Genomic DNA, 23605 nt, shown 5'->3' on the forward strand with positions numbered 1-23605 from the left:
TATCTAATGACTTAGAATAGCAGCAATATATTGCACTATAACGCTTCCGTAATCATCCCTGCTCGGCTCCCACTGTGTCCTGGAGAAATCATGTCCTCCTCAGTCCAGCAGGACCCCAGGGCCCCTGGTGACCGCTGGCTCTGCACTCCTGTCTCTCAACCTCTAGAGGGAGCACTGACCTTTTTGTCCCGTCAAAAAGTTTAACGGTCCGCTGTGCTCCTCCTCCTCCTCCTCCTCCTCGCTCCTCTTCCCTGGGTGGTGTAATTGCTCCGTAGTGCTTCCCCACCTACTTAACACACGCTGGCCAATAAGGAAGCAGCAGCAGCACCATTAAGATCTGAACAATATATTTTTTAGATAAACTTCTCCTCACACTGGTGGCTGTATTTCCTGCATATTTTAATGTCAAGAAAGAAAGGAATGTGTTTGTGTATCTTCCTTCTCCTCTTCGTCTCCTCTCTCATACAGTTTGTCCAGAGTGTCTCATCTTCCTCCTGAGTTACAGAAGATGCTCCCTCTGCTATCTAAAGTCCCGTGCACTCAGATTTATTTAGAAGTCATTATAAAGGTCTGTCACTGAATGTATCTAAAGTATTTGAACTGTTTAAATGGAATTGGATGCATGTTTCATAGAAAGTAATGCTGAATTATGCAAGTTTCTCTTCTATAATAGCATTTATTTAACCATTTAGTTTTTCGTTATCCTGTATTTAATGCTTTTCCTATGTTGGTACACATAGGAATGCAAAGCAGTAGTTTCCATAACATCTTTTTGTGAGGTTGTCCTGTGTTACAGATCCTCCAGAGTCCTTTCAGAGTCCCCGTGCTTTTCTGAGATGAGTCAAATCAACTTATGTCTTCCATACTCCCACGCAGGCTAGTGGTAAATAATATATAAATAACGAGTTGGGTTACCCTGACAACTTAGGAGGAGGCTAAGCATCACCACTTTCCATGTTCCAGATGCCAGAGCCCAGATGTGTGCCACTGTGTGAGGCGGCGGCTCCTGCAGTACCAGCAGCGGCCGGCAGAGGGCGCAGGTACAATGACTTCTCTGTTTGGGACATTAAAGCCAAGTCAGCAGCGTCATATTTAGAGACACCATTACCTCTCAGCTTGGAGGAGTACACAAGTTGCCCGTTTTAATTGAGGAAAATAGTTGCTAATGTGATAAATTAAATATCTGCCTGCACGAGAAGGATATGTTGTCACCTTTTATTATAGCGTAGCCCCTTTTGTTTGAAACACCTTGTTGTACGTTTGAACTATATTAGTCAGGCTTCTTAACCTTTCCCAGGCTCTTTAGTGTCTTACTGCTTCACAGTTTCCCTATTTTCTCCCGTCAATTTGTATCTCCACATCTTTCCTGCCCTCCTCTCTCCCCAGTCTCCTTCTGGCTCTAATTCTTCACCTCTTTCCCTCCCTCCCTGTTTCCCACCGACCTCCCTCCCCTCCCCTCAACCGTGCGAGGCTGAGCTTCGCAGAAAGACACCTTTATACCCGGGGTCAAATTCCTCTTAATTTCTGCTTCACAAAATGTCAATTTTCACCCGGTGAATGTTATTGCTGCGCGCTGAATAAACGGGGCCGTGTTTGAAGTCACTCGCCAGCAGTGATTTGGTGGATCCTGTGTGGCACAAATACCCCACACACAGCATTTAAGCACACAAACACACGCGTGCACACACACACATGAGGAAGACAGAGCTTCTTTGAGGCTGTGTACTCCACAGTGTAAACAGCGAGGCAGCATGTCAGGTGTGTTTGCTGTTATTTTCTGTTCTCTGGTAGACCTACACAGTAAAATAAACACTAGAATCCCTTTCTAAACTTGGGAGGGATGCAGTTTTTACACATTATCTGCAGCCTGCTTAAACCATAACACCTATTCTTGCCAGTTAAGTTAAAGTTGAAGGTACTAACTGAAGTTTAGCTGATAACTCAACTAAGGAAGATATTTCCATGTTTGCTTCTATGTCAGATCACTGTATTTTCTGTGGTACTTGTACATTTAGCCGTATTTTTGTCCGTCCTATGTTCAGTCACGCCTCTAGTTTGTGTTTTTCGTGCACATAAAAATCTAAATGTACATTTTGGCTACGTTTTACAGCCTTTCTCATCGGTAAGGTCCAGACTGTCGCGATGGAAAGAAACCCTGAAACAACCGGTGACAACGTTTAGCAAAGTTAAATTACTGGTCAGCCGCTGTCCACATGTTCTTTAAGCTGTAATGACATGCTAGGCTTCGGGTATACACAGACCAAATCTGAGCCAGGGTACACTTAGAAGACTGAGAGTGCCTCCTGAACAGAGCTAAATCTGGGTGAAACTGAGAATGGGTCCCACACAGAGTATATAATTCTACATCTGAGGACGGCCGGTACATGATGGATAAAAATATGTCCGACTGAGAGACACGCTGAAAGACAGAACGGTGTCATTTTGGTGCCAACTTGGGATGTAATCTGGAATGAGTTACAAAACATGATATGAAGCTTGGGACTAAAGAAATTAGTGGTAAATTCTGCATTTTACAGACATGATTGAGGCTAAATCATGAGCCAGGATCAGTTTTAATGCTTAAAGCTCATTTTTATTGTCTTTCAGGTTGTATTTAACCATTTATCAGCTATAGCTGGTTTCAAAATATTAAAAAACTAATTTAGGAAAAGGTTCATAGTTTGTGCATGAGCAGAGTTCACACACAGAAGGTGTGAAACATTTGTAATGGAAAGATCGCAGAGCTCCACCTCTTTAATTTGACTGTCATGACCAGAGAGACTGTCCGTCTGTGTGTGGGAGGGTTAATGAGCTCTGTGTGTTTTGCCAGGAGTGAACGTGAGAGGAGAGCGACCAAATGTGTCGGCGAGGGGGAAACTAGCGGACGGGCAGGAAGAGGGGGGCATTGATAGGAAGACAGAAAAAGGAAAAGGGAGGGTGGTATTTTCACAATTACTTACGCCGCCGCCTTGGCATGCGCGTGTTTTGTTCGTACAGTAATGGCCCGGATGGGACTGAACTGAACACAGAGATGAAAAGCTCTTTGATGGCTGTTCAGAAGACGGGCCGACCGGAATGAGCTCATGACCACAACAGCTCAGATTGTTTTTATTGCTGGTTTTCCCTGACCTCATTAACTGGCTGCTGTGTCTGTGTACAAATACTCAGCGTCTATATGTTCAGTCTCTTTGTTTTTGGAAATAATTCATTTGTTTTTCTTTTTTTTTGATCTTTTGTGCCTCCGTCCTGTTTCGCCACCACGCACGGTTCTCATCCCCTCCTTCTTTTGAATCATCCTGTTCCTTTGGAATCTGTTCAGCATAGTCTGCACCATTTTATTTATTTATTAATGCCTTAAGTTATCCATTCATTCATTCATCTTCTGTACCCGCTTATTCCTGTTAAGGGTCGCGGGGGTCTGCTGGAGCCTATCCCAGCTGTCATCGGGCGAGAGGCGGGGTCCACCCTGGACAGGTCGCCAGTCTATCACAGGGCTAACACAGAGAAACAGACAACCATTCACACTCTCATGCACACCGATGGCCAATTTAGAATCACCAGTTAACCTAATGAGCATGTCTTTGGATGGACACAGAAATGTCCAGTCGGCCCATGGATCCGAACCCGGGACCTGTGCCGCCCCTTAAGTTATCCAGTTAAACTCAATTTGTTTGTCATTGAACAGCTCCAGCTGGTTAAGGGCCTTGCTCAGAGACTTTAGGCCTCATAGTACACCTGTTATTAACATGTGCCTTGGTGGATCCAGTCATTTCACTTCAGTTGACTAGTAGGTCTTTCAGTATCGTCCAGGACACAGTTACATTCACACTGCAAGAAGAATGCAGCCATATTTGCCCCAAGTGACCTCTGAATGTGGTCTAAATGATCCAGTCTCTTGGGTGCATTCACACCTGTGCTGTGTAACCAAGAAGCACCTTAATGCCAGATGTGAACGGGGCCTCGGGTGAATTTGTAATGGAATTGATCTGTAAACTTTCAAGCCACATGCTCATTGCTACCATCCGTAGGCCACCAATACTTAAATTAGACAAATTGAAGACTTTAGTCGATCTGTCCCGTCTGAGATTCACTAAAAATAAACGTACATCTGTAATCGCTCCAATATCATTCATTGGGTAGGCAACCTTGGAGATTGGATGTTTATTTATTGATGTCAAGAGGTTAGATACAGAGGTTGACTTTTATTTTAAGGAACAAGAAAATAACTCCTGTATCCTCTATCTTGTATTTTGTTCTGTCAGTCAGATTTCTCTCTACCACCTGTCTTCTGCCGTCCTCTGTTCTCCTTTTTCTCTACAGCCATATCCCTTCCTGGGGAATGCTTCATCTTCATTCCCTCAGTCACATCTTTCTCCCTCGCCATCGTTCTCATATCCCAGGTTTGTCTGTGCTCCACTACTGTACCCAGAGAGAGAGAGCGAGAGAGAGAGGGAGAGGGCCCTGGTCTCGGCAGCTTCCTGTCTCACAAAAGACCCTTCTGTTTCCCCCCTCTGTGTTTCCTCCGCTGCCACCCCACCCCCTTCCTCAACACCCCTATGGTACATTCCCTCCCTCTCCCCTGGTGCATTCCTTATTGACCTCGGGCCGGCTGAGGAGTCCCTCTGTCAGCGGGCTCTGAGAGCGTGGAACTGAGCCTTCACTGGGGCAGTTGTTAGGTCTCTCTGCTCAGGTGGGGTCAGCCCAGAGAGAAGACCTTTAAAGATGGGTGCTCATGGTGACACCGGGCAAAGTTTATGTTCTATGGTAGTTAATAAAATACAAACTAAACTACATAAAGTACCGTATGCAAGTTGCAGTCACTTGGAGCAATTTGTAGATATTGTAGCAGCTGTGTTGTTGCGTTGACATCATTGTGCATTCAACTAAATAGATTATATATCAATGTGGCAATACCTCAGAGGCTTTTCAAGCAATTGAGCAATTTGTTAATTCAGTCAAAGCTTTGATGTTGCATCACGCTGACTACTAACGTCGTCGTCTCAGTCCTGGAGGAGTCCAGTTCAGCAGCTGGTGTGAAAAAAGGCCTTCAAGCCTCCAGCTGCTGCTCTGGCTCCTCCATAGTTCACTGTAATGGTCAGTGGGGCCAGGTAGAGCAAGGTGTCGCTCTAATGCTAAGTTGACCCGCCTGACCTTCACCTCCACCTCCACCTCACAGTGTCCAGCTGACTAGCCTAGGTTACCTCGCTGCCTTCTGTCCCTTCATCGTTCAACCGGACGAATACTTTTAATTCTTGACATTCTTGCTGCTTCTCCTCTTTCATCCTTCCAGATGAAGAAACCCTGCAGGACAAGCTTGTTTTTCATTCATCTCTTTCATCCAGTCACTGAGGAGCTCTTTCTTGACCCGCGTGCTTGTAGAGAAGGAAGCAATCCTCACCAAGTTGTGTCTCTTATCAAGTTCCTCCAGATCCACTTGTGTCGTTATTTCTTCATGGTTTTCACTTTCTGCTCAGTGTTGCTTCCTTTGTTTGGAGTTTTCTTTCTGCGTTTTCTTTAGAGCTCTAAAGTCAGATAAAGTAGAGTCTTTGTGTCCGTTAGGATTAACCTTCTCAGTGTTTTTCAGACGTTCCCTTCATCCTAATGTATGCTGATACACCTGCACCGATATATGAGGATGGAAGAGGTCATTAAAAACCTGCAGGAGCTCAGGTGTGCCGTTCATCCCAAGTGTCTAATCAACCCAAACTAAGGAAGGACACTTCGATCTCGACACCTTTATATGTACGTAGCTGCACAATGATGCAACTGTTTAGACATATTTGCCCAACTATAGACTGAGAAGGCAACACTGTATAACACAGTGCAGAAAATGAGAAGTTTGGATCATTCAGATCAGCCTAAATTTATGATCAGGCTTTGAATATTTGTTGTATCTTGTAAGTTACATGATTCCAGGCATCTGCTGACCTAATGGTTAATACGGCCCCTTTATTTTAATTACAAGATTCTCCTTTTGGAAATAGCGCAGAGAGAGAGAGAGAGAGAGAGAGAGCTGCCCACAGGCACTTGCTGGATCCATCTTCTGCCAAAGCTCCTTCTCCTGATGGATAATGTCCACATAACTGTCCACTGTCTGATTCCTGGACATCCCTGTCATAGCCTCCTTTCTCTACGCTTTCTTTTCTGTCTCAGTCTGTTGTTAAATCTGTTAAAATGCAGATGAAAAGGGAGTGTCATTTAAGAAAAAAACACTATATAGGGATAAAGAGGGTGTTTTTTTTATTTTTAAATCAAAGTAATCTTTGCACAGTAATTCTAAGGTTCTCTTGTAAACTTTACTGTGGGGCAGCTGCTGAGGTGACTTCATTTATGGGAAAACCTGTGTCTTTGTGTGAATGTCACCACGGTTCCACCCTGCATTTTAGTCAGTAGGTCAGTAAGAGATGCATCCATCCTTCCATCCCTCCATCCATCCTTCCATCCACCTCTTCCCTCCACACCTTAGCTTTATTCTGGAATCTCCATGTGTAAATACCTTTTGATCCCTCCTCCCGTCCCCCTTGCTCTCTCCCTCCCCTTACCCTTGTCCGCTCTCCCCTTCTTTATCAATGGCCCTTATTCATTGCCTCTCACCCTCCGCATGCCTGTGTGCCCCCTCCACCACCACCACCAGCTTTCTGCCCTCCCATCCTCCCGTCTCCCTCGCTCTCTATTCATTCCTGTGATTTTTTCCTGCCTGTACCTTTCCACGGCCCTAGCGTCCCCTCCCTATCTCCCTCCACCATCTTTGGCTCTCTTTTCATTTCAGGGATTTCGGCGTTCAGATGCAGATCTAGATGTGGTTTTTTAAGAAGCTTTGGCAATATTCATTGGCATCTGTGAGAAGTAAAAACAAATTGCCTTTGCTTTGAGGTATTTCAGTGTTAGATATCTGTCGTTTATTCTGCTGCCTCTCTACAGAAGTTGAATGTGAATTTATCTTCCTGTTAAAACAATGCTCCGTATATGAAACCTTCTAAAATAATTTAAACTGCAGCTCACAGTGGCTGGTATATTTCACTAGTCCTTCCAATTACCTTTTATTACTGCAGCCATTATACACCATCTGGGCAAATTACCTTCTAACAGTGAGTAATTGTGCTAAATTGAGCAAATCTTGGAGCTCACCTATAGCTATATTTAACGTCTTAGGCGAAGGAACCAAAGATGCCTTCAAACTCTCTCTCAAAAAAAAGAATTGGTACGTGTTGAAAGCCAATAATGAAATAGACGTACAGAAGAGAGACGAGGACACACACATTGAGTTTTTTTACTTCAGTTTATCAGATCTCATCAAGTGACTTGTGTGTAATTTAGCTAAATCTACGGTGAGCTCATATATAAACTCTTCTGTCTTTCTCTTCCACACACACATACCCTCTTATAGCTCAGTTGGCACGCAGACTTCAGACCTCATGAACACTCGCCCCACACAGGGGGAAAAAAAAAAAAAACACCCACTTGTGTGCACCCTTGCTGTACCTCCTCCTCCTCCCTCGCTCTGCCCCGTCGTCACCCCTTGTCTTCCCTCCTCCTCCTCCCCTCGTGCCTATTTCGAGGTATGTGGTTAGCTGGGTGTGTTTGGTGGCCAGATTTAAAATCACTGACCCATTCTGTGTCTAGATTCCCCCTTTTTTTTTAATTTTTGTTTTTACCTGGTTCAGCACACCTCCTGCCGCTTCACCAGGCCAAGAAGAGAGTATTCATTCAGCCCAGATGCACACGCTATTTGACTCGTATCTCTCCCGCTCTGCGTTTCCTCCCAGGCGATCCCCTGCTCTGATCTATTTCGGTGTGTTGTGGCAAGCAGGGTGTGTGTGCGTTTGTGGCCCTGCCCAGTAAAGTACAGACTTTTCAAGGAAGTCAGCAATATAATATGGCTGCTTTATTGTAATTACAAGGTTCTCCTTTTGGAAATAGCACAGAGAGAGAAAGAGAGAGAGCTGCCCACAGGCACTTGGTGAATCCATCTCCTAAAGCTTATGCCATCTCTGCAGACACTCGGGTCTCATCCATCCTTGAAGTCTCCCTCCCTTCTATTGACCCAGATGTTGCCGCAGCATGCGGTTCTATCAGCTGTGCTCTAGTCGCCCTTTGCCTCTGCTTTGCAGCCAGTTAAATTTCCAGCGCCGTCTTATTGGGCGAATTGTGAGAAATTAGTCCAGTGGGTGGCCACATCTGACGGAGCCTACCCTCAGGGAACCCTTGTGGTCGCTGGGCTCTTATAATCCTTAAATTGCTGCCCAAGAAATATATAATATGAGGCTTTATTAATTCAGATTCGGCTGACATTGAAGCTTGATTTTATAATTGGAGGTTTCGCGTTGACCTGCTTCACAGACACAGCCTCCTCTGGACTAGACAAGTGGAAGCACCTGCCTTTTAATGTCAGCTTATTTAGCAGCCTCACCTATTGCTGAAGTGGTCACTGGGATTTGCCATAAGTCTGTTTCAAGGTGGTGAAGTCATGCTGCCCTTGTGCTTTGGAAGTTGTGGTGCTTCCACATGGATGCTTGGCAGATTGCATGGATCATACTGCAGCCAGGGTTGAGTTTGTAAAGGGCTCTGACTCTCTGGATGAAACATGTTGATATAAAAATAGAAGATTGTGGAGGCAACAGAAAAATAATCTTTACATGTTAGCATGTTCAAGTGGCAAAAGGCTGTCTAGCAAAACAACACACTTACTTTTATTTTACCCAACACGCAGGACTTTAACAAGAGTAGGCAACGTACAATATGATGCCACCCAAGAGCTACTTGTGGACTGAACGTCTGGGGTTACTACTTGGCAATTTCATCGTGCAGAACTCTGTGGTTTTGATAAACTGTGTTTGAAAATAGACACTTGTACTTTTTTTTTTGCAGAAAATAAGAAATAGAGTTAATTTAATAATAACGTTGCTGTTTGTCTTTTTGTCCCTGATGTTGACTGTGCTTTCTGTGTCTCCCCCCAGTTTGCTCCTCAGATCCAAAGCTCCTGACTGAATCCACGTCAAGTTACGTCACCTACAGGGACGCACAGCACAGGCACCTGTTAAAGCTCCTGCTGTGAAGCTGCATTTATTCAGAGGTACATGCAACCTTTGATTTGGAAGAGAGATGAGTGGATGAGAAAAATAAAGATTAAAGCCATGCCCATATACTCTACCCATGCAAATTTATTAATATTAAGCTTTCACAGTAATCAGATAATAACATAACAGCGTATCTTTTAAACTGTACTCATTATGGCCGCGTTTTACTACATTTCATTCATTCATTCATTTATTTATTTAAACTCAAAGAAGACTGGATCTGCGTTTAATGCTTCAATAACATTATGAAACCCTTTTCATTCTTGTATGAGACTACAGTGGACGGGCGGTGGCACCATAACTGAAACACATTATTGGTTCTTGACTCTAAAAAGCAGACAAGACCACCGCCTACGAACATGTCCTCGTATGACAAGAGTTTTAAACTTGAATGCTTGAGGTGGAGTGAATAGAGACTCTACAAACACTTACAAGTGAGGCACAAACACATACCGCCGATGTCTCCCGCGGTGTCTCTTTTTATGGCCTGTGGCATCTACTTTCAGAAGCCAGAACCAAACAGCCTATCCTCAAAAAAACACCCGATCCACTGTGTTCAGGAAGCTAAAATAAAATCCCAGAGCTGCCACAATGAGGGAGTGTTTTCCTGGACTAGTGCGGAAACAGTTCAGTAAAGATACCCTGTGTACAAATGGAAAATAATCCCCAGGCATTCAGGTAGATTATAAATTATCTGTGTATGTTTTTTTTCTTGCATTAAATGCACCAGTATTTAGGTTGCAGCTCCACATTCTTGTCTTTTCAGCCTTCCACATGTCCCTTGACCTTTTGTTTTTTTTGCTCCGACACAGAAATCTTTCATGGTTTTCCTTCTATATGTGAGACCGTGACATTCTATATTTTACTTTTGGTTTTAACATAGTAATGTATAGGTATAAAACCCGCCTAGCCAGTTTCTTTATGATTTCTGATGGATAATTGATGGACGCAGCCGCCCTGGTTGATGTTTCGGAGCGATCAAACAGCGTCCGCTCCTTCTCATTTCATATACATCAAAGCTCACTCCTGTAGTTTTTTAGGAGGCGGCCGTACATATTTTTTTTTCTTTTGCTTTTGGCAGCCTTATATGCAAAATCCTAGACAGTACATTACAGCTGGAACATGGCCATTGTACTTGAAGCGAGTCCTTTTTCTGTTCTGGTGGAGTCAGTCGTACGAGCAGGTTATAAATAGGTTGGGAACAAGTTGAGCTTTTAAATATAGATAAAGTGTTAAATGAGTAAAAGTAAAACTAAATGTTTCTCAATTTTTTTACAAACTTTTGATGAAGGATCACCAGCGTCCATCTATAGGAGTGTATCTTACTACCTAAACGGATTTAAGTCACTTTTAGTTTTAGAGTAACGGATACTTCCCTGCGAGTTTCTGTCCTGCCAGACGTTTACTATCACACTCATGGTGCAACTACAGCGGTGATACTACCCTGACACAGATGTTTAGTTTTTGATGTGTACTTAAAGCATGTTCATGTTTAGTCTACCGTCACAGTCTACCTTTTATCTACTCTGCAAGCGACCTCCTGTTCTCCCTCTATTCTCCCTCAAACATAATGGCAGTGATCAGTTTTGACCATGGCCTTGATGCTGTGTTTAAAATGTATTTTATATATAAAACTGCAGATTTGGAGAAGATAAATCACCTTGTGATTATAGGTGAGCCACATAAGAATTCTATTGGGCATAAAAGTCTGTATCTGCAGATAAGAACACTGACTTAACACAGTTTTGTTTTACATTTCAGTTTATTCAAAATAAGATGACTTTAGGACATGTCTTATGTGAGACATAGAGGACTTTATCTGAACATGTGGTTATTTTATTGTTTGTTTCTTTGTTAAAGTGTGTGTTGTTTTTTTATTTTTTGCCATCGGAACTAAGAGATAATACCCTTTGTACCCAGATGTACACAAAGATGTATTTTCTTTTGCTACTAAAACCTTAGAGAGAATTGTAATAAGAGGGAATAATCTTGGAAGTACCACAGAATCCAAGCACACCCCTTTTTTTCCCCCTCAGAGTCTCACACTTAGATGGGGGGAGAAATGAAAGGCAGTGAGAAAGAGTGAGTGGTATAGAGCGTCGAGGATAATTACGGTTGATTACTGCTTTCCCGATGTGAAGTCTGCATTCAAAGAAAGTGACTAAAGAAGCAGAAACATTTACGAGGCAGACAGTTGGCTACGTCGCTTTGAGATAGACACAGAAGATGCAGTTTACGACAGGTACGGATATGAAAGCGACTTTGAAATTATGAGAGGAATGTCTCTTAGAGATTACTACTGAGATGGTTTAAAGTTAATGTTTCAGTGGCTTCATGTCTGCTGCTTGATAAGTATAAGCAAAATACTTGCACATGCACATATAGTTCATATATACAGGAAGCAATATGATAAACTAAACTTATTTAATTAATACTGCAGTGTACAGTACAGTGGATTCATTTTTATTATGCCCCTAATATTGAGTTAGTGCTGAATCCACTCTGGTAATTTTAGAGATAGTACATTGTGGTTTTGTTGAAGTAGAACTCATTATCTTATTAGGCGGAACCATTTTCAGTGCTGGTTTGTTATGATTATTAATTAAGATCAGATATATATCTATAAATATTAGAGTTGGAAAAATCTAATCTTAATTTCTTATTGCCCCACCTAAACCAGGTAAGTGGTCTCTTTTCCTGAGATCAGACCTGGGCTGGGATCTTGCTGAACATTAGATGGTTTACCTTAGTGGCTCTGAGCCAAACACAAGGCCATCGCCATGTGATACCATCCCCTGTGACTTGTTGGGGCAACAGGTGAAGGTGGTGTCTTGGCATGCAGATTCCTGGTTGGAGAGGAAAGGGCAGTCTGAGCTACTGTTGTGCTGTCAGTCGACTGGAAAGAACAATGTAGAGCATCAGTGGACCCTGGATTCCTCAAGTTTCTGTAATTCAGCTAAAGGTTGAAACGTTACTGCAGTATATGTTCTTTAACTCTGTTTATCTCATTAGGAGTTTGCCCTGTTCTCTGTGGCTCAATTGTCATGTGTCAATCTAAACTTTAATCCAGAATATCTGATCCTTCACCACTTGGTTTTGTCAGATTTTTATTTATTTTATTTTTTTACTTCTAAATGTCTAAAATCCGCAGATCATTGTCATGTATGTTCTTTCTAGGAACCTTTGATCTCTCTCTACACCTGACAAGATGCTGCAAAACAAGGCCACGTGGAACTGACCAATCAGAGCGACGAGAGCGCTCCAAGGATTGGTTGACAGGGGCGTGGTTAGCGGCGCGGACAGAGCTCTGATTGGCTGGATCGACGCTCACTCAACTCTGCTGCTCAGCGCGTATCTTGGTCCCGTTTTATCCACATTTTACCTGATCAGTTCTTCATGGTTTATAAAACCAACTATGACATGTCACAGATATGGACTTAGAGCTTATAACATTAGAAGAAAAATGCTTTTGTGGCTCGTCTCAGTAAAGGGGTGTTGAAAGAGACAGAAAAGATTTTCACAGACTATTGTAGGTCCAACAACGCAACATTAAACTCAGTGGAAAAGGAGAGTCCACTGAAATATTTGTGTAGACCTATCACTGAAAACGTTTGGTTTACACTCACAGACACTTCTCCATGCGCGTAGATTCACGTGCGACCAGCGCGCAATTACGCACGCCCTCTCCTCCTTCGCAATTCTCTCTCTCTCTTTCTCTCTCTCTCTCTACCTCTCTCTTACTCCTTCTCTCTCTCTCTCCCACACACACACACCGTCACACACACTCTCACTCTTCGTGGGAGAAAGTAAAGAAGGGGAGAGGGAAAGAGAGAGAAGGGAGGGAGAGCGTGATTCCAGGTCTCTCTCTGCTGCTCTCTCCACTTTGGGTACTCGTACCCACTCTGACTCAATGGGGCTTTAGCACGAAGGGGTTAAACGCTAAAATAAAAGATATTTATTCACCCCAAACCCCTTTTAGTGTTTAGGTTTTGTGCATTAACATCGACATCAGTAACTCAAGGAAAGTCACCGGGAGAGAGGTGCACACGTCTCCAGAGGCGTGCCTTTTTGTCTGTTGCCCCACAGAAGGCTCAGCCGGGTTCCTGTCGTCGGCTGACTTTCTGTGAGAGGATAACATCCCCACATCCTACATCTGCAGCTGAACCAGGCCGACAAACTACTGCAACACTATGGATACTGCCAATTGTCCTTTCCGGAAGAAAAGGAGACCATGGCGCATGGACTTCTCATCCTTCGCCTTGGTAACCGTGGCGCTTGCCATGTGCCAAACGACTGTGGTTCGGGCAGGTAAGAACGTTTCTGTTATAATGATCTTTTTTTATTGTGCTTTTTAAACTAGAAATGTGTCTTTATTTCGCTATTTCTGGAGTTTTTCTGTCTCAAAGGTCTTATCGGATTTATACGCACTAAAAATGCGCCTCATCCATTATCGGACACTTGCGCACCTGACACCCTTCTTTAAGTTTTCCCAGAAATAAAGTGGCGAACAATGCTCCAACAATCTTAAACCTTGAACAAATTCTATAGATCTAGTTGGTAGCTTGTTAGTTGTATAGTAACGTGAATGTTTCGACTTTCTGCTTTTTACACGGCCACATGCATCCCTCGGTGACTTACGGTTTCTCTCTGATCCGTAAAGGCTTTGAGTGAGTGACCCAGGCTAGCGACCGTTTGGTAAAATTTTAATTGGAAGATGTGAAAAGCGATGGAGAAATGTGAGTCTTTGCTAATGGACACAAGAAAAACAAATCCAATGAAAAATAAGAAAATAATGACAGAAATACTATGAACTATCTATTTTTAAAAACCTGGAAACTTAATGCTCGCCTCCTCAACAAACGATGTCCGATAATGGACTCTACAACTACCACTAACCAGTGGTCATGGAGAAAATGCTTCACATGGCATTTTAATCGACTTTTGCCACAGGGCAGTATAGTTGTAGGTTTTTACTTTTTCAATAAAAGCTGACGTTTATTAACTTTCTCTGGGTGGACATAAAGCCTGACAGGTGTCTCACAAAAAGTGACTGTCTGAACGCGTAGCTCAAACTTTTTCGTGAAACCAGTTGATATCTTTCGGCTCTGGTGTTACCGTTTCTACTACAAATATTACTTTTTAATGAGTTTTATTAGTTTTAAGAGTATGTTGTTCATTTAAGGCTCTTTTGAACCCCTCTTATCCGGAGGGGGCCATGGGGTAGGACGGTGCAAAGACCTGCAGTTTCCTTCCAGCTTTGAGGACGTCTGTCACCCAAACGTCCCGTTAATGAATGAGCTCTGCAGGAGTATTTTTTTCTGTATTGCATCTGAATGTTGGTTTGCGTTTCTACTGGGTCACTGAATCAGGCTGCTCGTTGGGACCTTGTGGGGCTGGCAGGGTGTTTACCAGCTCAGCCTGTGCACCAGTCCATCCATCACTGCCTCTGGCTGTCCAGAAGGAGGGGGGACTTCTGAGGGATTTCAATGAGCCAATGTAAAGTTGATTTTGCGTTTTTCTCGGTGTACAACAACAGATGTTTGTGATAATTATACCGTACACTCTTATAACCATCTGGGCAATCTTTTTGACTGATAGTTGTCAGGCCTGTTTAGTTTTAAGGTTTGAAGCCGCGGGCTGCTTTTCTCCACAGTTTTATTCCCCCTCGTCTCACTCTCAGTTACAGACTAGCTGGCCGTGAAGGAATTATCTGTATGCGCTGCAGTTCCCTGACAGACCACTAGTTGTCTTGAGTTATTTTTGACACAGATGATCCATTGATGCACCTGAGTCCAGATCAGTTCAGATCAAACCGGACACCTTTGAACTGGACATTTTCGTCCCACTTCACTGAATCTATTTTTTGGATGTTTGAATATAAATATTTATTGTTGTAGTTTTACAGAGACCGAGGATTCACATTTAAGCAGATTCTGGTAGTCAAAGTTCCACTAGCTAGATAAATAAACGACTATTCTTCTGTTGGATACTTTGTGGGGACACATGTCTGCATTTTACGCACCAGTGGGGGCTTTTGTAACATACATCACCCTCCTCCAGTGTATTCATTGGCCCCGTTTCCAATTTCAGATTGCGAGGGGCCGATTGCACCTTCCCGTCGGCTCCCATGTGTATTTTGGAGGCGGAAGCCTGAGACATTTTTGCGTTTTATGAATAGGCTGTTATGCGGCTGAGCACCTCGGTCGCAGGGGTTTGGGAGTGAAAGCGTTTAGTGTCTCCGTGTCTGTGTGCGCTTTGTACAGTTGTGTTTGTGTATATGCGTCTGTTAGCTATGGATGTTTCCCCCCCCAGTCCAGGGTGTGGAAATGTGTGCTACATCTAGGCCTGATTGAATGTGCGTCTGTGTGCAGCGCCTCAGCCAGGCTGTTTCATCTTGAAGGGTGAATATCTCGTTTGATTGTAGAAAAGGTTTTTTAATCACGCGGTCATGTGATAATGTCGGAGTGACGCAAATAAAACACGCCTGTTACCTGTAGGCGCGCGTCTAGTCATGCGTGTGCATGTGGTGTTCCATCAGACCGAAACATAGGGGGCGCTGCGCGTCAGAATGCGCGTTCCTGTGCGCGTAGTGTGGTGCACCAGCAGATGTGCTTAACAGCGCCCCACCCAGACCGATTTAGAGGAGAGAAAAAAGTGGTCTCTCGTTTATTCTTTCTTCCCTGTGAGAATGGAGACGGGGGGGTGAAGGAGGGATGGATGAGGCACAGCCGTCACCCAGAGAGCAGCGGACCCAGAAATGCATGAAAGCAGAGTTTTGTTTAAAAGGAGAAAATCAGAGGGCAATATTTTCTTGACATGGATGTTCCTCCACCTCATTTCAAAGCAGAGCTCCTCAAAGGGCAGTCTGTCTCCGTTTGGCTAAACACAACATGACCCTGCTCTCTCTCTCTCTCTCTCTCTCCCTTTCTCTGCTGGTGAATAAAGCCACTGTATGGTGCAGCAGTGTAGGATTTTGACAGCTCGTGCCACTGCCTATATGGAAGTGTGTGGTATTTAAGGCCTCCATTTGTCACATGTGACTCAGACTGGTAGCTTTAATCTTGTCCCGATGATTTTCCTCTGCCCTGTCATCAGTTTGGTCCCGGTGCCTCTCCACAGCCATCCTCCTTGCACCCTTCCTTTTAATCGTCTTACTTTGTATATTCTATATATTATATATACCTTGTTGTCCAGGTGTATGTCTCTTTGTTGACCTGTTGGATGCTAATCCCCGTCAAAGTAAGAGCTTATTAAGAACTTAGCAGCAAAAGCTTCCAGAGAACAACATCTTGTTTAAGACCAAACCTCCACCTGGATGTCGGGGCACTGTGTCCTGAGCTGAGCCTTCCACCACATTTTTATTCTCATTCAGTATTAAAATTCCACCTCGGTTGGCAGGATTAACAAACATCCACCACAGCTCATGTAAACCATGTGTAATGTCAAATTACTACACAACCACAGCCTCTGAGAGCAGGCTACCTGGAATAATGGAAATAGACGTTCAGGGCAGAAAATCCCCTTTTTTTATGCCCGTTAATTAATGCTCACCAGTTTATAGACTACTGGTTGAAAAAGAACTTATTTATACTAATGTGGAATTTCCTTTTCATATTTGTCACTCCTCTAAATAACTCACATACGTGGAAAAATGAATGCTTCTTTTCCAGAGGCACAACTCGGGACTACTGACGTTAATCTGCACGTGAGACGACCTTAACTTGACTCCCAGCCTTTCATCGGCCTCAACCACACATGTAAAGTTGCATCACGTGCATGAAAAGATAAGGCCCAGACAGTGGTTGTGAGATTAAAGCATACAGAAGCCATGACATCCCCTCAGACTATGAACTTGTAAAAGCCCTTCTGAGACAAAGCCACATTAGAAGCGTAGGCCTGACGGAAAACAGAGTGTGTCGAGGACAGTTGTTCATTTTTTTCTTGGTTTTATAGGTGATGATTTAGTGGCTCGTGTGTGTGTGTGGATAATCATTCCTCCGAGACATTCTGCTTTAGCTGAAGATGTACAAGGACGGCAGAGGAGTGCGCCAACTTTATAATGACAGAGTGTCTGTATAGGATGCTATTCCTAGCCACTGTTATTTTGCTTCTAGGAAGTCGCTGTAGGAGGGTGTGGAGACCAGCTGTGTGTGTGTTACATGTCGAGTTAATGTACATTTATTTTCCAGACATCAATACGGTCTATCTATTTGAAAATAGCTTCTGTGGAAAGTGTAACTCTGCAGCATGGAGAGTTAAAAGTAGGATAGAATATGTCTTTCTTCCTTCTTCAAACCTGAATGAGTTCGCAGGTGAACTGGAGAGGGAGTGGAGGAAGTTAGTTCCTTACTAGCTTATAGTAGGTCTATAAATGATTAACACTAAATGCAGAATAGATAAATGAATCTGTGTGCACGAACAAAAACTGATACAAAGATCTGTGTTTCTCAGATTTGTATAGCGTTTTCTTCAGACGTTTGATTCTGCAGGATTCCGGAGTGTAATTAGCTGAATGTCTGAAATGTTCCAATCCTAAAGAAGCAATATCTCTGCAGAAATGTATAAGTAGCAACAACACAACACGTCACAACCAGTCCTCCTGCACTCCCTCTCTGCAGCTAAATTACACCCATAAAGAGTCTGGGGTATATCTCTTCATGTGGGGAATTCCAAAGTGAAAAGGTGCCACTGTAATTAGTGATGATGATTATCGTGTAATCTCCTGCTCCGGTGCTTTTATTCCTCTCTTTGTTATGACTCTGACTCCTCAGCTCTTTTACTAGACTCCGGTATAAATGTATACTGAAACAAGGGGTCACTGCATACTGAAAATAACTGCGCTAATCTCTAAATTTTCATTTTTAGTGTTAGTATTATCAGTGAGAAGATTTTATATTAGATGAACGCATGTTAAATGACAGTGATTTAGGGTTTTCAGTCAAATTAAAGGGGGAGCCTGAGGCGGTGAGCTGTAAGGATTTGTAAACTACTGAAGGCTTATCCTTCAGCTCAGACTCAAGATCTGGTTTCTAATTTGCGGCCTCGCTAACTGTCTGGTCCATGTGATGCCATATGATGCCACAGGGAAGCACTGACTGTCTCCTGGTCAGCCCCCTCTGGTCCCATGCAGGCCTTGTGGTGTCAGTATCCACCCTCGGATCCAAACTGAGACTGCGGCCTGCAGCCCTGAAACCACACGAGACTCTGGCATGATACACGCTGGCTGGCATCATCAGTGGAGCACACACAGACTGGCACAGACCACATAATGCTATGATGCTGCACGCGGAACGGCAATACAGTAAATGTTGGCACGGGCCCGCAGTGACTGGCAGACCACATGGACCGTAGGATCCATTAGTAGAAATACTAGAAAATGAGCGCTACTAGAGGCAGGTATTAAAGTTAAAATCAAAGGATAAAGAGCTTAATAAAGCATTGTTGAAATATTTGACTTTATAAGATTAATTGGCATTATAAAGATGAAATTTACTGAGAAAGGAAAGGACCATCATGACAAGTATAATGTTAAAAGACGATAGCTTCAACGCAAATACACAAAAATATAAAAGCCGCTCTGCTCTGCCTCTCTTTAACATTTTAGAGGTCATATTGAAGATGCTTTAGCAGATATGGGGGTGTAGATTCTGAATTATTTGCCTGATTGTGTTTTTTTAATCTGAAAAATTCAAGTTTTCTGTAAATCTCATTTATGTTTTACTGAATGTTGGGCTTTTCTGTTTCTGAGCAGCCTGTCACCTGTCATAAAATCTAGGTGATGATAAACCCAACAACGACCAAACCAAACCCTCAGCTCATACCATATAAATAGTGTCCATTCTTAATGACCCCCTCTTTACAGTATGGCTGCTCATAATGGATATTCTGTCTGTGTACATAAGGAATTATAAATAAATCGTAACTATAGAGCACCACGTTGGAAATTATAACCTGCAGTCAGAATTTCTCCTCATGCTTCTTGCCCTTGCGGTCAGCTGGGTGGATGGAGACACTGATCATTTGGGAGCAACTGGAATTTAGTTCATGGTTTTCATTTTCAAAATGACTTTTCTAGAGACTGTCATGCTTTTTGGAGAAAATTTGATCCGGACGACACAACCTGCCGTCTCAGCTTATTCTTGGAGATGGTTTGTAGGCTCAAATACTGAGACGGAGAACTGGTGTGAAGATGAGGTTGTGCACCAGTGTTTACGTGTGTGTGTGTGTATGTGCTGCTAATCTGTGGTCAATATCACACGTCCCTCTTGCTTTGTGTGTCTAACAATGTGGTCGCTGTGTAAAGGTGAGAGGTGAGGGGTCAGTGTGTCAGCTGGAGTGTGTGTCTGGTATTTGGCACAGCTGTAACAGAAAAAGGAAAGGGCACACATGCACACACACACGCTGTCTCACACAAGTGTGCATGCACATACAAATCCACACACACTGTACCTGTGCACGCACAAAGTCGGTTTCCTTTCCTGCTCAGTGCATGTTGGCACAGGCTCCAGCGGAGCAGAGTGATGGAATAATGCTAATAGTTTACCACTTACATGCTACAGATGTTATTTACACTCAGTGTCTAATCTGTGTGTCCAGCTGCTTTTGTGCTCAGACACGAGGGCTGTGTGTTTTCTGACAGAACAGTTGACAGGACTCACTCTGCTTAATAGTTACTCATTCAGTAAACAACAGCGCTGTTTATCTCTCACTCCTAAGAGCGCGAGTCTATTTGCGTAGCGCGTGTAAACACTTGTGTGTGTGTGTGTGTGTGTGTGTGTGTTGTGGTTGTAGCCCTTTGACAGGCTTTCACTGTGCTCTGTCTGTCAATTAAACCTGTGTCGCCTCCATCTAGTGGCGGCTGTGTGGAGCTACAGTCATCCAAGCGCCACCTGAACGAGTTTCAGCCGCGCACCTCGTCCTACAGTGTGAACGCCACCCTGAGCATCACATGTGTTTTCTATCAGGCTGTAATAACCCGGTGGTCTGCGTGTTTGGTCGGTTGTGGTTCTGAGGAACTCGGGTGGGTTAGAGGGTAACACTGACAGGATTGTTTCACCTGCTGGAAAAAAAAAAAAACACACTCACCCCATAGTGCAGTGCTTCATGTATACCAAACATTTTCTAAATCAGCAGCTTTCAGGCTTGTTGTGCTCAATAGTAAAATGCTGTTAAGTAAATGCATAAAAATAACGTCTAAGAGTCTTCAGAGGGGATAGAACAGGGGAAATATGCAATACTCTCTCCATTTTATGAATGTAATCATGTAATATATGATAGTTTTACTCATCTAGACATTCATATTTATAATAATCTTAATATTTGTATGTCTTTGGACCTCAGCAGTGCAGCTGTCAGTAGGTCTAACTGTACAGGCTACTGTAATCTTGGTTGCAACTGCCCTCACGTGTCTGGGAGCCCTGTTTCCTGTCTTAATGACAGCACTGTAATTGGGCCACGTTTACATCAAAAGACCGCAGCCATCTGTGAACGCTTATGGCAAGAAAAGGCCAAGGGAGCAGGAAGAGGAAGAAGAAAGAAAGTAAAGAAGGAGCGTTCATACCCCTGGGCTGCCTGTTTTCCTACCTCGTCTAGCTCCATATTTGCCACTCCTCGTCTCGTGAGGTGTGTAGGTGCACCTCTCCCGGGCCTGGCCCGCGTGTACCTCTGTGTTATTTTTGTGGGTGTGTTTTTGTCGTGATTGTGGTCCTCCAGGCAGGAAGGGCCCCGGCTGCAGATGTGAGCGGAGCGGGGAACAGAGCGGCACATTGTACTGGGTGTGCTGGGGGAGCCCGGGCTGCAACCTGATCCAGTATCCTGCCATCACAGAACCACGCTGTCTACTGTCACTGCCTGGCCCCCCCTCCCCAAAACACACACAGACCGACACACTCCACCTTTGCCTGAACCTCTGTCCTGACTCCTTCCTCTGGTTGAAGTTAAATTCTTCCTGTGTCACATGCCCAGCATTCCTTACACAGATCCTCAGAAATCTTTTATTTGATTAATGTCCTCAGTTCTAAAAGTTTGGAAAAGCATGGTCCCTTGTGTTTTCTTTGTGCTTTTATGAAGGCTATCATTGATTTAGCATTCTCCTTTCTCTTTATTTCCACTTCCAAGCACCTGTTTTTAAGGAAGGTTTTGTCTGGGATGGTTCACAGCATCCTCCTTACATACACTATATTACCAAAAGTATTCGCTCACCTGCCTTTACTCATTCTATGAACTGAAGTGCCATCCCATTCCTAACTCATAGAATTCAATATGATGTCGGTCCACCTTTTGCAGCTATTACAGCTTCAACTCTTCTGGGAAGACTGTCCACAAGGTTGAGGAGAGTGTTTATAGGAATTTTTGACCATTCTTCCAAAAGCGCATTGGTGAGGTCACACACTGATGTTGGTCGAGAAGGCCTGGCTCTCAGTCTCCGCTCTAATTCATCCCAAAGGTGTTCTATCGGGTTCAGGTCAGGACTCTGTGCAGGCCAGTCAAGTTCATCCACACCAGACTCTGTCATCCACGTCTTTATGGACCTTGCTTTGTGCACTGGTGCACAGTCATGTTGGAAGAGGAAGGGGCCCGCTCCAAACTGTTCCCACAAGGTTGGGAGCATGGAATTGTCCAAAATGTTTTGGTATCCTGAAGCATTCAATGTTCCTTTCACTGGAACTAAGGGGCCAAGCCCAGCTCCTGAAAAACAACCCCATACCATAATTCCTCCTCCACCAAATTTCACAGTTGGCACAATGCAATCTGAAATGTACCGTTCTGCTGGCAACCTCCAAACCCAGACTCGTCCATCAGATTGCCAGATGGTAAAGCGTGATTCATCACTCCAGAGAACGCGTCTCCACTGCTCTAGAGGCCAGTGGCGGCGTGCTTTACACCATTGCATCCGACGCCTTGCATTGCACTTGGTGATGTGTGGCTTGGCTGCAGCTGCTCGGCCATGGAAACCCATTCCATGAAGCTCTCTGCGTACTGTACTTGGGCTAATCTGAAGGTCACATGAAGTTTGTAGCTCTGTAGCAATTGACTGTGCAGAAAGTCGGCGACCTCTTTGCACTATGCGCTTCAGCATCCGCTGACCCCTCTCCGTCACTTTACGTGGCCTACCACTTCGTGGCTGAGTTGCTGTTTTTCCCAAACGCTTCCATTTTGTTATAATAGAGCTGACAGTTGACTGTGGAATATTTAGGAGCGAGGAAATTTCACGACTGGATTTGTTGCACAAGTGGCATCCTATGACAGTTCCACGCTGGAATTCACTGAGCTCCTGAGAGCGGCCCATTCTTTCACAAATGTCTTGTTTCACAGTCTGCATGCCTGAGTGCTTGAATTTATACACCTGGGGCCAGGCCAAGTGATTAGAACACCTGATTCTGATCATTTGAATGGGTGAGCGAATACTTTTGGTAATATAGTGTATGTTTATATACTCTTCCCTCTCTCCATCTCTTTCTTACTCTCCTCCTCTTCCTCTTCCCCTCTGTGCTCTACAGTGACGTTAACAGAGTGTAGTGGTCCAGACACCGAGCAGCATTATTAACACACCATTTGCTCTGTGTGAATAAATATTACCGTCTGTGGGACTTTCTGACTAACTGGTGACTCTGAGACACTGGGTGTCACCTAAACAGTCCCACCACTGACGGGATCACTGTGATTTTAGGACATAGACAAGGAGACTTTAAATTAGATGTTAATACAAAGCACCATAAACGATACATAAACGCGATGAAGTCACTTTATAATGCAGCATTACGGCATTGTTTGATTCACAATATAATAATGTGTGTCAGTTCATGTTTTTATTGTGGCAAGAGCATATTAACTTATTATATACTGTATGTGCCAACTCGTTTTATCTATTGGACATCTGTGCTTCGGGTTAGCAGCAGATTTAGTCAAACATTTCATCACCTGGATGTCAGACAAGAGCTATTTATCCTTTAACCTCTTAAAGCATGTGAAAGCAACCCTTCATTAATGATTATGTCGAATGAAAAATCAGAAGAAGCTCGTCCTACCATAGGCCACATCACAGGAGGGTTTGGATGCATCCGAGCAGTTTTCAACCAGAGCCATGCATCACTGACTCTGCTAGTTTATTATGAGATGTGCCATAGCGGGGCCGTCTGTAAATGGATTTAATCGCCTGTTCACAGCAACGTTGGTGCACCTCAAACACAGAAAAGGCTAGCCAAGGCAGGCCGAGGGAGGAAAAGTGGGTTCAGGAAAATGTTGGAACGTTTGGTAATGGCTGCCTCACTTCAAAGATAAAAGTTATATTTGGTTCATTCTCAGACAACAAACTGTGCCATTTAATTTAAATTTTATACGGCATCACTGGATCTTGGAGCAAGGAATTTCACAACATTATTATCTCAATAAATATGAATTGTACGTGCATAAGATAACACGGAGCGTCCTAACCACTGGTTACTGGAATATTTTTTTTACGATTTAACAGGTTTAAAATAACTGTTTAGGGCTACTTACATTTTTCAGTCTGAATTACACAGCTGCTT

General features: G+C 43.7%; 1 protein-coding gene across 4 annotated transcripts in view; it reads left to right on the forward strand.

The window, feature by feature from the left end:
* Positions 1–12686: 12686 nt before the first annotated feature.
* The window catches only part of col11a2 (collagen, type XI, alpha 2), a 41853-nt gene continuing 30934 nt past the window's right edge, over positions 12687–23605 (forward strand). For 2 of the 4 annotated variants that reach the window (XM_084563047.1, XM_084563048.1), the window contains exon 1: positions 12687–13385. In XM_084563047.1, coding sequence (XP_084419173.1) covers positions 13268–13385 — 118 coding nt within the window. In that variant the 5' untranslated portion in view covers positions 12687–13267. The remainder of the gene's footprint in view (positions 13386–23605) is intronic. The other 2 variants (XM_084563049.1, XM_084563050.1) reach the window with 1 other exon arrangement.

This window comes from Chelon labrosus (genome assembly GCF_963514085.1).
Source record: "Chelon labrosus genome assembly, chromosome: 16".
NCBI classification, from domain to species: Eukaryota; Metazoa; Chordata; class Actinopteri; order Mugiliformes; family Mugilidae; genus Chelon; species Chelon labrosus.